Source organism: Varanus komodoensis, unplaced genomic scaffold, assembly GCF_004798865.1.
Source record: "Varanus komodoensis strain SLA01 unplaced genomic scaffold, ASM479886v1 scaffold74, whole genome shotgun sequence".
Classification (NCBI taxonomy): domain Eukaryota; kingdom Metazoa; phylum Chordata; class Lepidosauria; order Squamata; family Varanidae; genus Varanus; species Varanus komodoensis.
In genome coordinates, this window is record NW_025336401.1 from 2,911,999 (window position 1) to 2,927,922 (window position 15,924).

At 45.1% G+C, this 15,924-nt stretch overlaps 1 protein-coding gene and 1 non-coding gene across 3 annotated transcripts; both read right to left on the minus strand.

Annotated features, from left to right (window-relative positions):
* Positions 1 to 1,359: 1,359 nt before the first annotated feature.
* PABIR2 (PABIR family member 2) lies at positions 1,360 to 15,602 on the minus strand. Of its 2 annotated transcripts, none has more exons than XM_044452787.1 (10): positions 15,479 to 15,602; positions 13,724 to 13,802; positions 12,468 to 12,524; positions 11,660 to 11,703; positions 11,526 to 11,580; positions 11,217 to 11,318; positions 8,987 to 9,075; positions 7,555 to 7,616; positions 5,409 to 5,505; positions 1,360 to 4,027 (listed from the first exon to the last, which is right to left on the minus strand). In XM_044452787.1, the coding sequence occupies exons 1-10, from the start codon at positions 15,583 to 15,585 to the stop codon at positions 3,877 to 3,879; spliced, it is 843 nt and encodes a 280-aa protein (XP_044308722.1). In that variant the 5' UTR covers positions 15,586 to 15,602; the 3' UTR covers positions 1,360 to 3,876. The 2 variants fall into 2 exon arrangements, with proteins under 2 accessions (XP_044308722.1, XP_044308721.1); XM_044452786.1 differs by having other exon boundaries at positions 7,555 to 7,619.
* LOC123034993 lies at positions 6,786 to 6,919 on the minus strand. The gene has a single exon (XR_006416874.1). It is a non-coding gene; the product is annotated as a small nucleolar RNA U109 (small nucleolar RNA).
* Positions 15,603 to 15,924: the final 322 nt, after the last annotated feature.

A 15,924-nucleotide genomic window follows, 5' to 3' on the forward strand; every position in this document is an offset into this window, starting at 1 on the left:
TGATCGCTGGCACCGAGCTTGGGGTCTGAAAGCATCCCGGTCAAGCAGCAGGTGCGGGGAAGGCAGGAAACGCGATGCTCCCCATTGCTGCAGCATTAAGGCACGGGGATATTGAACCTTCACCCCACTCTCTCTCAAACACAGATCAGTAGGTGGCTTCCTAGCCTGCCTCACAACACGGAGTGGGGGCTTTGCAAGCCACCAGGGGTTCCTCAAAAGAGGAGAAAAGGCGGGATACAAATGCAATGTAGTCGTAGTAGTCATAGCATTTTTTCATTTTCTAGAAGGTTGAAATGCCTTTCCTAAAGCTTAATTACCAGCAGGAAGCGCTCCAAGTGAAAATGGCTGCTAGTCAAAGGGGAGGGAGGAGGGGCTCCTCAGGCTTTTGAACCCTGTGCGTTTGTGGGAGGTACTGATCACACACGTCCGTTATTCCACCTTACACATCAGAGGCCAAGTCAGAGTGGTCTGACTCAAACCACTGAAGCACAAGCTCGGGTTGAGCTGGAGGTGAACGTCACTTGCCATTTGACATTCCCATACTGTATCAAACAGAACTAGCAGCGGCAGCAGCTGGGGGCAGGTTACATCTCTCCCTTCATCCTTTATCGAAGCTGCATTTCTGCCTTCCTGTCATGCTCGTTTAGGAGTATTCTCGGAGGTTTCTATCTGCCGCCTAACAATACTAGAGGGTAACATTAGGGTCATAAGAGGCTTGCCCATGGATTTAAATCTGAGTTTCCCCAATCCTGAAAACAGCCCTGCAGCCCTGTGCTGCACAGATCATTAGCAGCCTGTCCTAGGAAACAGCTCCTCCGACTGCAGCGCCAGCTTTGGCTATTATGCATCTTGGCCGGCCTAAACAAACTCATGCTGCACTCGCAGGAATGAATAGCAAGACAACAGCTGCCAGAAGAGAATCCAGCAGGGGCATCTCCAGCAAGCCCCAGGTCGACACGCTCAGTCCACCGCTGCAAACATGAGGACTTCTATGATATGGCAGACACTGGTTTGCCACAGGGGACACATTCCTCGCCTAAAGCCCATCCACTGTCTGAAGCTTTCTCTGGATTATGGACACCAAAAGATAAATGGACAGAAGACCATTCCACTTGTTACGGAGGACGCACCTAGATTTGTCATGAATTCAGGTGATGCTGGGCCCCGTCCAATAAACCAGTGTGATGTGTGTCGCATGTGTGTCCAATATGAGCTTGATGCATTTATCATTCTGTTTCAGAGGTGCAAAACCACAAAACGTAAAATCTGAATCAAGTAAACCTTTCTGGCTGTAAAGGAGTCCAGTTCCTTAGAGAGAAAATAAGAGTGCTGTAACAAAAATGACTTAACACGTCCAGGTTGCTGTATATTTTGCTTTATAATATTGTACAATTTAATGTGCACAGAAGCCAAATTTTACACAAGACTTGACACTTCTAAAAATAGACAGAAGTTAACTTTGATAAGTCAACCAAGATTTCTTTTTAATTCAGCTAGCATGAAGCATGCAGAAAAATATTTTTTCCCCACATTAGGTGAAAGTCAATGTCATAGTCCAGTAAGTGCATCAAGATGGGCTTAGCAGCTTGTACTTCACCCAACCTAGTTTGCAACTGTAAAGAAACTAAAGACGAAGGATGCAGTCTTGCTGCACAAGTAGGCCAAAAACATGCTTCCTGACATTCCGCGGCCAGTCGGCATGGCTGGATGGGGAATGCTGACAGCAGCAGCAGGGGGGGCCTATTCTGTCTAAACATGTGCAAGACTGTGCACTGCGTGTCCAAAAAAAGTGCAGCAATGTCAAAAAACAGCCACCTAACATCCTTCAGGACGAACCAGCCTTCTAAAGAGCTGATACGCAAGCAAGCAATCCCACCTCATATATACACACACAATCCATATACACTGATAGATTCATCTCTGTTGAAAAAACAATGGTACCACTGGATGGTATTTTACAATATGCACATTTATTGAAGGTGGGGAAACTAACTCTCCACAGGTGAGAATAGTAATACAGATAATAGAGGCACAACTGGCCCAAGTATGGTATTTATTACAATTCCAAACAAACACTTTCAAAAGCAAAATGCTAGGTACAGAGAGCCAAATGTCCTCTTTTAGAATAAAATATTCCAAGAGTTTTTTCCCCTACCCCTTCTTAGCTAGACAAGTATTGCCAGAGATCAGGTGCTTTTACAGGTTAGCACAATCTCATGTCAAATTCAGTGCTATTATCTTACCGAAAAGAGAGGAGGGAAAAAACCCCCCCAGAAATTGTACTTTGACAATAAGAGCATTGAATTACTTACAAACATTCAAAACTGGAAGCGTACGTTTCTGGCAGACAATGTTGCCTATTAAATACAGACCAGCCAGCACTCACAGAACATAAAAAAGAGTTTCAATCATAAAAAAATACTATAAGTCATCAGCAGACTATTTTTTACAGAGTTATAAATAATAAATAGCATAACACAGTAGATTACAAATGGGATCTCTTTTACACTTTTAAGCTCAGTTCTCATGAGAAATAAATCGTCTGTTGCACCCCAAATTACACCAGGGCACCCAAGAGGTTTACCTCTCATAGCTTACATGTAGTTCCTTCAGGCAAACTATCGGCAGAGCCAGCATCAAGTGGACATGAAGCCTTTATGAAAAGTAAGGTTCGCTTCCTGGGCTGCTCTCCCCAAGGCAACCCCAGCGGGCTGGTTCTGAGGATGCGACACCGAGCGGCACTACAGTGGAACCGCTGTGGCTGCTCACAGGATTTGCCTCCTTCCAGGGGTCAAGGAGTGACCGAGGAGGAGCCGTGATGGCAGCATCGCACGATACAAGTCCTTTCCCTCACCCGAGCCCTCTGGCTCACATTCCTCCGCTTTGTGAATCATGTCCCCCAAGGCACAAAACACTTCCCAGTGCCACGGGAGACACTGAACGCTCGAGAAGATCCACACGACCACTGTGGCTATTGACTGTCACCGCCCGCCCCCACATCACCTCGGCCAAAGACACTTTTGCAAGTACGGTGGCTATCCACAGAACCCTGAAGCAATCGGGGTGAGTTAACTGTGTGTCACAGGAAGCAGACTTATTCCCCTCCCGTTGCCGAAACAAGGAGCTACAGTAGCATTCAATACTTTAAAATAAAAACAAAAACCAACCATCCACAAACATGTTTGGCTCCCAGCACCATCACAATAATTGACCAGAAGCACAAAGGACAGTTCAAAATTATTTTCCCCCTGTATCTGGGGAAGTCAAAGGGAAGAGACTGCAACAGGGAAATCAGGGGAACAATTCTGAAGTAGTTATCTTTTAAGTGTGATGGGAGAGTGGAGAAGATCCAAAATATGCCAACTGTACATCAGAAACACCTTACTTTTCCTAAATAAGTAACTAAAGTAATCTAGTTTATTACTTTTTTAAAAAAAAAGTATCTCAAACAGTGAAGACTTTGCAACAACTCTGTAACCACCATTCTTACCTCCAGAACAAGTGATCATGATAGCAACAGCAAAAGATTTTCCATCTGCAATTTTAACACTAATATAAATTAGGTGCCTGCTTGGGGATTTTAAAAAGTATATGCAGTTTCTTTGAAAGCAAAGTTAGTATGATTTGAGCAAATATTGATAATTTTGTTTCCAAAAAAAAAATCAGCAAAACCAGACATCATTGTGGCCTGATATGTTCATTAAGAAGGATAATCAAAACCACTTGGGAGATGCTGGCAAGGAATAAGGTTACAGCAATGTTTCCACTCAGTATTTCAATCCTCATGTCCTCAAGAGTTTAATTCCACGGGTTTTCCTGTACAGATGTACAGCAGGGAAACAGCAAAGGCAGACCTCAACCAACGTCTGGGAAAAGTCACTTGGGTGAAAGATCATCCATTAAGATAAATGAGGAACACGAGTTAGAGCATGTGACGGGAGATTCTGCAGTGGTGCTGCCTTTGGCCAATGAATCAGAGGAAGAGCTGACACTGCTTGTACTCCCATCAAGAATATCTGAAGACAAACTGGGGAGAAACAAGAAAAACACACATTTTTACCATGCTTACAAATTTAATGCAACAAAGTAATTCAAGAGAAAGAAAGCACCGTCTATTCCAGCCACTTCCCCCTTCTACCTTGGCTGCGCGGTTTCCTGTAGGTGACCACTGCTCTAGATGTCTGGGGATGGGGTGGGAGGGAGGCGAACATGTTCCGACAGTTCTGGAGGAAAGACAGGTGCGTTTGCGTTCCTCCTGTCCTGCTGGTTCATTCTTCTCCAACTTCTTTGACCCCTTTCAGTCTAGCTCCATGTGGCCAAGCTGTTCTTTTGCTTCCCCCTCAAGCAACTTCAACTGCAGGCCCTTTCATTCCCTGATGGGTTAGCATGCCTGCAGCACTGCAACCATTCAGCCAGGTGTCCCCACAATGCCCCTGGAGGTCTGACAACAGGAAACTGCCTAGAGCCAGACCACTCGCTCATCTAAGGCAGGGGCGCCTAGACCAGGCTTGTCAGCACGAAACGCTGTGTCGGATTCTCCAGAATCCTGGCTAACGGCTCGTGGACGTGTCTGCAGAGACTGCTCCACTCGGCCTCTCCGGTCAGTGAGATCAGCAAAGCCAGAATGCCTAGGCTGGAAAAGCCTAGAAAAGGGGTTGATGACCACTGGGGTCTCTGGACTTGCTGCTCCTCTACCAGGCCAGGGCTTAAAGCAGGCTTCTGGAAACCAAGCTTGTCAGAAGAGCAACAAAGCCCAGGCTCGGCATGTAATGCAATGCTAAGCTTTTCCTCCCTGCTAAGTTCCTGGCTGGCAGAGACGTGTGTGAGCGATCCAGCTACATGCACCAGCAAACGTCCTTGCAGACAACAAGCAGTATTTTTGGATCAACCTGGCCAGGGACTTAGAACAGCTCTCTGGGATGTCAGACAGCCCTACAGGAGATGCAAGAAACACAGTCTGGGACCATTTTATGTGTAAAGCATGTACCCCATCGCTGGTCCAGAGCCTTTTCCAAAGCAGATGGATTAAGTGCTTATTTTATATGGCAATTTCCCAGTTGTACGAATGGCTGCTATGAAATGTAGCATGCTATTTTATTTTTAGGCTGCCCTTAAGAGTAGAACTCTTTCAGTTTGGCTATGGTGGTAACGTTGTCATTTAGTTCTTTTATTGGCACTTAGCGGGCCCTACCAGCATAAGAAGTGCATATCATATTTTGAACTCCTGCAGAAAAAATATTCGTAGCAGAAGGGTCAGGAGTCGTGGTGGTGCATTTTGTAGCCAAAAGACCTTAACTCTATGTAGAAACTGGCACGTTAGAAAGCCAAAGAAGTTGTTTCTGGCACAAATGAGAAATAAGCAATATGTATTTTAGCAGTTTTGGTGGCCTTATTAAAGTCATTCTTACCATGAACTGAGGTCTGCCAGATGTGTCACATCAGGAGAAAGCATGTTAGTGGTTCCTTGGAAAAGTCTCTTTGGCTGGCTTTCGGTTTCCATTTCACCTATAAAAATCAAGCCAATCTTTTTAGATTCAAGAAGGAAACCTTCTAAGTCAGTAGCTCTAAAGCTCATTTAACAAACCTTTTGCCAATGGAAAGCTCTTCTCATGTTATTCAACAAAACATCTGATAGATTAATTTTACCGAGGTGTTTGAAAGAAACAGTAAGTCCCACTTCTTTATTTCATACAGAGGTCCACAGACTACGTCTAGGTTTAGTAATCAAGTTATTTCTACTAGTCACCAAGAACAGGAGTTGCCTTGAATGGATGTACAGTGCCCTATTCTTGCCATCCTACAAGTGACAGTCTTCCTCTTCCAAAGAATTAAGGACAAACAGAGCAGATGGCATTGCTCCTCTTGGTCCCCACTTCCCTAGTAAGCCTCTGCAGAATCTGTTTTCAAAACCAGTCAAAAAAGGTCAGGAGACAGTCTTTCTCCCAATAGGTTTCTTCTTCATACCCAGTCCGGTTTTTATTTCTCAGTCAATCTTCAGAGGAGAAAACAATGCGAGTTGGACTTTTGTCTTTCTCAGGAAAGAGCAAAGATAAAGAAGTTGCAAGTAGAATTGCACTGGAAAAGGTAAGCAAAGTAAAAGCGGCATTTGCTCTCTGCCTTCTTTCCCTACCAAGTTCATTTATAAAGCAAGCACTTCTTGTTTAAAAAAAATCTACCAGCAAGTGGGATGAAATAGCACAGCAGCTTGTTGACTGGGAGGTATTTGGAAGGAATATATTCTCAGGGTGAAGTATGAAGGCTGGGGTTAGCTGCTGGGTTCCAGGAGAAGGACAGTGCTGGCAGAAAGAGCAACTCTGCAAATGATAAGGCAAAAAACTACCTGATACCACCACCAGACAGAAAGTGAGAATTGCGCAGTGACCTTCTTTACGCTCAACTCACAATGAAAGAAAGCTCTGCAGATTTTACTTTATTTTATTATACTTCTTGTATTTGTTGTGTTTATTTATTGTTATGTTTAACTACGTTGTAAGCCGTCCTGAGATGTTTGTTAAGGACAGGGTAAAAATACTGTAAATAACTAAATAAAGACGCTCTTTAGCACAAGTGAACATGCTCTCTCCAATAATCTACTCCAGGTTTATCTCGCTTAATTTAGGTGCTGTGCATACCATCTCCCTCCCTGAGGATTCTTGCTTGCCAAGATCAAAGACTCTCTTGCCCCTGGTCTGTTGGCAAGTGCATTTATTGAAGGCTAGTTTTACAGCAACACTGGGATCAGGCAGAGACTATGCAGTATGAAAATGCACATTCTAGTGTTGGTTTTTTGTAGAAGAAATATACTACCACTCAGACTCTACTTGAAGGCTGGTGGCCCTGAAAACTCCTCATTTTATAGCACTGAAGGAATATTCATTCTCCTGGAGAAACAGAAGAATGGTGAAGTTCCATCATGCAGGAGTGCTGGGCAGACTATCATTCACTGTATGAGTATCTAATGTTCCGACCTGTGCCCCAAATGCCACAAGAACCCCAGTCTTGCTCTCTGTAATTTGCAATCACCAGATTAAGGGACAACAGGAGAAGACAAGTCCCATTTCATTTTCTCAGTGGCTGTCACCACTGCTGTGCCGCCACAGCTGTGGGGGATGCACCATTGAGAAGACCTCCATAGTACGAGCACAGAAAAGGATTAAGGAACGTTGGCTCCAGCCAGGCCCATTCTGCCATCTATAACTGAGAGCCAGCATGGTGTAGTGGTGAAGAGCCTGGGACTGGGACTCCAGCTATCTGGGTTCTAGTCCTCGCTCAGCCATGGAGCCAACTGGGTGACTTTGGACCAGCCACAGACTCTCAGCCCAACCTTCCTCACAGGGTGGTTGTTGTGGGGATAAGATGGAGGAGGAGATGTAAGCTGTCTTGAGCCCTTTGTAGGAAAAAGGCTTGAAAAATTGGAAAATAAATAAATAATTTTTATTTATAAATAGGGAAATAAATAAATAAATAAATAAATAAATAAATAAATAAAATAGCTGTCATACAGCCCACGGCAAACTTTTGTCCATCTCGCCTCTGACTGGAAGCATTACATACCTTTCCTTTTAATGGGGCCAAGAACACTGGGCCTGATGCAGTTGATTGGACTCTGGCTCCTCCTGCTAACATGAAAGACGGATTACTGCTTTTCTAGCATGTTAAAGACTTCCAAGCTTATACGGAAGCACACATCTGAGCTATTTTAAACAATACATATTGTAAGACTTTAAAATTACAGGGTAAAGCCCCAAAGGTCCTGGCCAAAAGATAAACATTTCTTTTGCATAGAATTCCTTCTAGCTCCAAAGGGAACCTTAACACTGGTGATCCAACAGTGTGGGTATCAATGCGTCTAATGGGATGTTCGACCCAAGGTTAACTTCCATGCCTAAACTGTTAAATTTCCTGAACAGTTTGCATTTGGTCTAAGTGGCTTTAAATACAAAAACCAAACATACATCAGCATTCTGCCTCATAACATTTGCAATTCAAACATGGCTATTACTATAGCTTTAGCCTTCATAATTAGGTCTACCTGTCACTTCAAACCTCCTTTGATAATAAAACATCAAAGGCAAGTTTCAATTTACCAAAACTGGATGTTTAGCCTTTGGAGGCCTAATAACCAACAGCCCCTTGAGCCATCTGTCCTATTCTTTAAGCTTATTTCAAAGAAACAAAGCCAGATTTCCAGGTCTCTGTTTCCATGCCTCTGGCCCACAAGTGTTACTGCTGGACCATCAGGCATCTCCCTCACTGTGCGTCTCCACTTCTGCCACGTTGCATGTTCTCACATATTCCTGTTCTACCAGCTTCACCTGCCAGCTGCGCTCAGCGCTGCCAGAGCCTGTCGTGGCACCTGCCAGACTACAGCCAGCAGCACACCTTTGGCTGGCACCAGCTCTGCAGCTTCTCTGATAAAGGAGCCATTTACAAGCCTCGGAGAGAAAAGGTCCGCTTTCTCCACTCTGGTTCAAGGCTAAGGCAGAGTGAAAAATGACAAACCAGTTGCTTCGCCACCTTTCTGGGACAAAGGGAAGAGGTTGCACTTTCCTGCAAAGAGACGCTAATCGTTCTGATAGTTTTCAGAAGAGACAGACATCTTACACAAAGAACCACAGTTCTCATTAACTACTGCTCTACTACAACACTAAGAAAAAGTCTGATGTCACTCCTTTCAGAGAACAGTATGCCTGTCATGCATTTTTACATATCATGACTTGGGAGAACTGAACTCACTCAGGTTGTCTGGACGTGAACACGACTTGCATGCCATGTTTGTGCTTCCGACTGGGGATGATGGACACGGATTATTGGGAACTTCCAACACAGCCTTTCTATTGGTGACTATATATCTAGTATCAATTTCAGTGGAAATTTCTAGCGCTTATCCAATTTGCTGACACCAATCCAAAAGCACATACCATGCGGCATGCAGCAGTCAAACTGCTTATTAAGAAGCACTTTGTCCTAAGGCACATTGACTTACTTTGAAAACCTCCTTGTAGGGCTGGGAATAGGACTTGGAGGCAATCCATTACTACTCACAAACATTTGCAGGGATGGCGAGAAACATTGCTGGAGAACATAAGCACAATATTTAAGGACATTTAAAATGATATTTAAAAAGCCTGGCAAAATCTGATTTGTTGGCCTTACTTAAAAAGCAGCAGAAGCCGCACCCTTGTGAAGCACAGATTTTAAGTTTGGTGTTCAGAAGTCCACCTAGGCCAGGGGTCGGCAAACTTAAACACTCAAAGAGCCATTTGGACCCATTTCCCACAGAAAAGAAAACACTGGGAGCCACAAAACCCTTTTGACATCTAAAATGAAGATAACACTGCATATATCATTTTTTACCTAAAAAAACCCAGACTGGTAAACCAGTCTCGTCAGCAGGGAAAGCCAATGAATCTGCCCACGTACCATTAAATGTTCTGTTTTCTTCTGAAACTTTTCTTTTCTTGGATTTATCCATGGTTGGCCTACCGGGGGTCGAAAAGCTCGATAAAGTGCGTGCCGGTGGGTGTCCCACATTGGCGGTTGTGACACATATTTTGAGCAACAGGGAGCCACAGCAGAGGGTTGAAAGAGCCACATGCGGCTCCGGAGCCACGGGTTGCTGACTCCTGACATAGGCATATAGCCCTATTACTACCAGCTTCAATTATGCAATGCAGCAACAGTGGTAGAACTTAATGAGAGCTGCCGTTCCTATCATCATCCACTTTTATACATAGCTGCCTGCTCCCTCCAGATTTTCACTGGAAGAAAAGGGTACTTTTTGGCACTGAAACTCTACCCCAAACAACAAGAAATCTCATTCAGCCATTGCTCTGGTGTCTGAGATTTCTGCAGGCATTGTCTCACATGCAACCAAAGCCCTGGAAAGGCACAGTGTGTTGCGGTCTATTTATTAAGTTTCCTTTTATAACAAAACATTAGCAGCACAATTGCCAGAGTACACGTCCTGAAGCTTATATAACATATGTTAGTCCTCCACTCTGAAGTTCCCCCCTTACCATTCTTTGAGAGTCTTCTCTCCATTATCCTCTCTTTTAACAAACATTCAAAGATTTTGAAAGTTCTGCTGCAGAGCTGGCAAGCGTTGCTTAGAACCTCAGAAAGCCACTGCCACTCAAGAGCAGACAATCCCAAACTAGATGGCACAATGATCTCACAGAATCTAAAGGTAGGTTCATATGCTCAAAAGACATTATTCATGGTTCACATAATGGACAAATTACGGAGAAGCTTAAGACTGCCAGAAGAAGAGCTACTGAATGCAGTCACAACAAGCATATTTTGTTCTATCATGTTCTGTTCCATAACTGAAAAGCACTACATTTAGTTCCAGTATAGGAAAATAACCCAACACTGCCATCTCTCCAGCACCAGCTATATGCAGAATAGCCTCAACCTTTCCTACTTCTCTCTCCGTGCTGCCCAACTTTCTCTTTCTGTTTTCAATTGCTGCAAAACCCATAATGGCCAATATAATTTTGACTACAATTCTATGCTCACTTGGGAGTAAGTCCTGCTCAACTCAATGACTTCCAAATAAGCACATACAGAATTAGCTTCCCATTTAAGTTGCCCCAGATCACTCTGTTCTTCTCATATTTCTTTCTTTCCTGGTATATATGAGCTACTACAAATACTCATGAAATAAGCTATAATAAATAAAAAAAATAAAAAATTAAAATTAAAATTAAATAAATGAAATGAAATGAAATGAAATGAAATAAGCTAAAATTGCTTACAGTGAGTAATTGCTTACAGCCCATTCACTCCTGCTTGGCTCCTGTCACTGGGCATGGCTAAACTGGGAAATGGAAGTGTCAGGACTCTTGGGTCACTGCATTCCTTACAAGCTGGAGTTACAAATCAGGGTTTCTTCATTTATAATTCCTGGCTTGTATGTAGCAGGTGCATATGAGCCAGGAGCCTCAGCCTGAAAGCTTTCAATCTTGGGCAGTTCAATTGCTCCTACAGATGGGAAGGACGAGCAGACAAGGACAGACTAAGCAAGGGCATGCACCTTGTTACTAATAAGACAGGAGATTCCTGAATTCTGGCTTAATGGTGTATTCTGGGCTGGTCATAGTCCTAAGAGCAGTCATGTTCAGGCTAATCGTGAGTATTCTTTTGGAAAACGAATATTCAAGTGTTCTTCCATCCTTTTACAACTCTCACACTGATAAAGCTCTTTGGCATACCTTTCCTATACCCCTTGTAGGGGAAGGTGCTGGAGAAACAGGAATGAAGTCTATCCTCTTTGGAGATGAGGATTTTTCTGATTTGTCCAAGTCGTTGTCACTCTGAGAACACAAAGCGTCATGTTTACAGCCTAACGGTACGTAGCAGCTCTAGAAGGTGAGCCACAAAACAATCTGATGAAAAATAGCAAAGCCAATCAGTAGAACCCATAGGACACTCCAATTAAGCTATTTCCACACGTTCCCCTTACGTTCACTGGTTAAGTGAAGGGGTGGAATTAAAATATTAAACATCTGTAAAGAGATTACCAGGCTCAAGCTTTCCTCCCATGACTGGCTTATCTGCATTGCTGTTTGCACTTCCCTAAAACACAAAAAGGCTCATCAGTGGCTACAACAGGACAAGTCTGGCTGCTTTTTAATGGCATTTCAGTTACACCCACCTTTCATGTGCTGTTTCTCTGTTCATCAAATCCACTCCTTCCTCCTGGGGAAGCATAAGAATTAATGTCTTAGCTCTTCATGATTTCTTGCCCAGCAACATGTAACTTGCTCTATCAACCCATGTCATTAGAATTAGCTGAGCTGGGAGATCTGCAAATAGAAAAGGGGCGGCTGGACCGAGCTTTCTTCGAAAATGGGGGCTACGTCTTTCAGTGTTCCTTCTATAAAGGGCTGCCTGCCCAAGCCCAGAACAGAAACTGACAAGATGCTGCCTAGCACTCCCCAAACATTCGTTTTCCTGTCCACAGCAGCATGCAAACCCAGGGTGCCTGAGCTGTACTCCAAGGCAGTACCCCATGCCGTTTTGTCACCCACATAGCTCTATAAAGAAGAGGAATATTCCCATTCCAGCAGCACTTCCCCTTCCCAGACCTGAAAACAGGAACCTTCAAATTTGGTACTGATCACATTTGTACAAGTTCATCATTGTTGCCACTCAATCTTTCTTTTGTATTTGTATTTGTATTTTTATCTGTCTTTTATTAATATTGTATTTGTTTAATTGTAATTAGTTTTTTATTATGGTTTTTATCTTACAATTGTGAGCCGCCCAGAGGTGCTGTGGCACAAGAGGCAGCATACAAGTGTTTTAAATAAATAAGTAATAGTGAAACATTTGTGCTTCTCAGAGCTAGGATTTCTATCATTGAGACCACCATTATACCAAACTGTGAAAAGTTAGCAAAGAAACCTAATGTTCTGTTTCCTCTAAAAATGGCACTTGTACTTAAAATATGGCACGCTTACCCTTCTGATTTGATGGAGTCGGCTGCTAGGGATACGAATTGGAGATGATGATATCAGCTGGAAGAAACACACATACATTTCAGAACTTACAATTACACTGTTGTTGCTTAAAGCTGAACCTCACTGCAGTGCTCAGTCTAGTAACACACTGAATATCAAATGTATTAGTTAAAAGGTATCCTTTGAGCACTGCCTGAAGCACTTGGAAATTAATTCTGAAAATCAACAGCGATCAAACTCTACAGGTCTACAGTAAGAAAAATGACCACTTCCAGAGATGATACCACACAGGAGTGTGAATTATTGTACATATACTGTCTGTTCATTTATCCTGCATCACCTACTATGCATTCCTTGCTCCTTCATGCTAGGTTCATCCTGTGGAGGAATCAAGTAAACAGCAGGTGCATGTTTTGATCTGACCAGCAATAAAAGGTACTGCAATTTTCTTTTCCAACAATAATGTTCCCAAGTGAACTATAAAGAATAGCAAATACAGAATTGCAGTATACAGAAGGCTGGTACTGGGAGGTTCTGAGCAAGCAAAAAACCTTGAATTTTCTCACTCTGGGTATTCTTGCTACTTCATCCTTGCAAAAATTCATTCAGAAACTGTCCGTCTTTTCTAACTTAGTGTGTCCCAAATTTCTGCTAGCGATGGCACTGTTTTCTAAAATTTAAAGCCAGGCTGCATGTTCACAGCTGAAAAGGTTTACTCTTACAGAAGTTTACAGAACAATACACTGAAACATTAATGCTCAGAAGAGCTCACCCCATGTCTCTGCAGCAGTCAATATTCTCTCTCATAGCAGGTAATTCTACTCTGTCTCTGGACTGGGAGTGATTCACTGATCCAATCACAGCCAATGCAGAGACACGGTGGAATTACCCCACTTCAGTGGATGCTGACTGAAAGGAAACAGGGCCAGAATCATACAGCAATGCAATGAACAGTCTCACCTACAGAATAATGAGTTTATTTCTTGGGACAAACCAGCAGCTGTCCTGTTACACAGTGCATCACAATGTACAACAGAACATTACAAGCAATTACCACCTTTCATGAGAGAACTGACAATGATATATCCACAATTAGATTACCCGTGTGACTAGTCCTACTCAGCTTCCGGTGTCAGCTTCATCAAGAAAAATCTAACTGCAATGGGGCCTTGGCTGGAGGTCTGTCGGGTTACTTTAGGTGCCCTCTCCCCAAACCACTGTGGTCCAAATGTTTTTTGCATTTCTCAAGTACTAACCATGCTGTGCCGGTTCATAACTGTTGTGCTGTTCCTGCGGGTTCGCAAGACATATGGCTGAAAAACCTGTGAATTGTCACTGAAACAAACAAACAACAGTTACATTTCTGCACCATTTTATGATTTTAAAAATGTTTTTATTATGCAGCCACTCTCGTTCTCTCCACATGGAGCCGCACCTGTCCTTTTGGCTTAGGTTACTTTGTTAAGTACAATGTATACTGCTAGGACTTTACAAATATGTAAGCTGAGATTCAACCTTACCCTCCTAGGCACAAGTGAAAAACTGTTTCTTTCTGGTGGCAGGAGATGCCAGTCTAGATGGAAGTTGCTACTGCAAGCAAGAAGCCAAGAAACTCCTGGACACTTAGAAGACTAGCACAGGTGGTATCCTGAATCCCAACAACAGTTGTCACAATAATTACCATTTTTATAATAGTGAGGTTATAATATACAGCGGGTGAGAGTGAGAATTGTGAACAAAGAAGCCCTCAGTTCAAATGCCGTTACAACCAGCCACTAAATGTTCAAATAAGAATAAGAGGCTTAAGTCAGCCTGTTGAGCTCCCAGACCCAGTCTTCCTACCTGCAACAGGGGGAGATCAAAATCCTGCAAACCTGCCTGAAAGGATACTGCAGGAAGGACTGAGATAGTGTAAACTAGGATAGGCAAGGTCTTCAGAAATCTAAGGACCACTTTCCACTCCCACCGCACCACATTCTTGCTGCTGCTGCACTACAATTCAGTACAGGGAGTAACAAAAACTGATGACTAGTAGATCTAAACCTGCATCTCCCTGGTTTTAGTAAGACAACCTAAACCAAAACAAGCTCATTGGCTCTGTCTGATTAGAGACCATAATATTTACAAAGGAAAACATTCCCATTTTAGTGCAAGCAGACATATACCCATACAGATAAAAGCAGCCTTTTGCAAACAAGTGACCTCCAGAAACTTTGGACTACCACTCCCAGAAATCTTGAAAATTGGCCAGGCGGGTTAGGGCTCATGGAAGTTCAAAACATTCGGAGAGCACTGAATTGGGGGATGTTACAGTAACAGTACCTCACACTGCCTAGTACCCTCAACATAGCCATCCTTACTGTGAAAGGCTGCATACCACATACATTTACTGTTACAGCGACATCCTACTCTCTCCTCTAAGAAGTTCAAGGGAGCACAGAGGATCCGCCTAATCTGTTTCTGTTTTCTCCTCCAAAGAGCAGCCCTGTGAGAAAGACTAGCCTGTCCGGCCCAAGCCCACCCAGTGACCTGCCTGGCTGAATGCAGAACTGAAACCCAGGTTAAACTGACTCGTGGTCTTAGTCCTTGGGCCTCCTAAGTGTTCCCAGTGCACTGGTAAGAGCCCTGGGCTGGGACAAAGGAGATCCAGGTTCTGGCCGGACTCGCGCCGTGCCTTTGGACCAGTCAGTTTAGCCTACCTTATAGGGCTGTTTGGACGGTGCAATCAGAGAGGGCGGAAGCCCCCGTGGGGGGAAAACGGCAGGGCAGAAATGCGACTCGCAGCTCAAGAGAAGCAGAAGCAGCCTGGCCCGTGCTTGGGCCGCAGCCTCCTCCCGCTCCGACCCTTTCCCGCGCGGCTGGGGCGGGAGTGCGGCGCCCGCGCCCGCCCCGCACGAACAGCCCCGGAGCGCCTCCGGCCCGCGGCCGGCGTAGCCTCCGCATCCGCAGCGGAGCCCCGCGGGCGGCAGGGGGCGGGACCGCGGCCTTCTCCGCGCCGCCCCGGGCCTCACCTGAGCCCGTGGATGAGGGGGGCGCTGTTGGAGCGCCTCAGGCCACCCCCGTCGCTCCCGGCAGGCGGCAGCTCCAGGTCCAGCTCCATTTTCTCGGCCTGGGCCATCGCGGCGGCGGCGGCGCTCACGGGGGCCCGGCGCGCCTCCTCATGCCCGGCGCGGCGGAGCGCGAGGGGCGGCGGCGGCGGCGGCCGTGCGGCTGCTCGCGCTACAGGCCCCGCCGGGGCGGGCGCAGCCCAGGGGGGCCCGCGCCGCGGAGGGAGGGGGCCCCCATGCCGGGGGAACAGGGGGAGGCGGTGGCGGGCGGCCCCCTGCCTCGTCGTGCACGCGCGCCGGTCCCGCCGCCTGAGGGAGAAAGCAACGGCGCGCAGCTCACGCGCGCGGCCCGGGCGCCTCCGCAGGTCGAGGCAGCGGCCGGCCGGCACTGCGCATGCGCCTCGCCGAAG

Bases quoted from the DNA above. Each gene is read 5' to 3' on its own strand.
- PABIR2 (XM_044452786.1), bottom strand. From the start codon at position 15,585: ATGGCCCAGGCCGAGAAAATGGAGCTGGACCTGGAGCTGCCGCCTGCC. The intron at 12,525-13,723 runs GTTAGTACTTGA...TGTTTCTTCCAG, and splicing joins TTATGAACCGGCACAGCATG to CTGATATCATCATCTCCAAT. The intron at 4,028-5,408 runs GTAAGAATGACT...GTTTCTCCCCAG, and splicing joins CTGGCAGACCTCAGTTCATG to TTTGTCTTCAGATATTCTTG.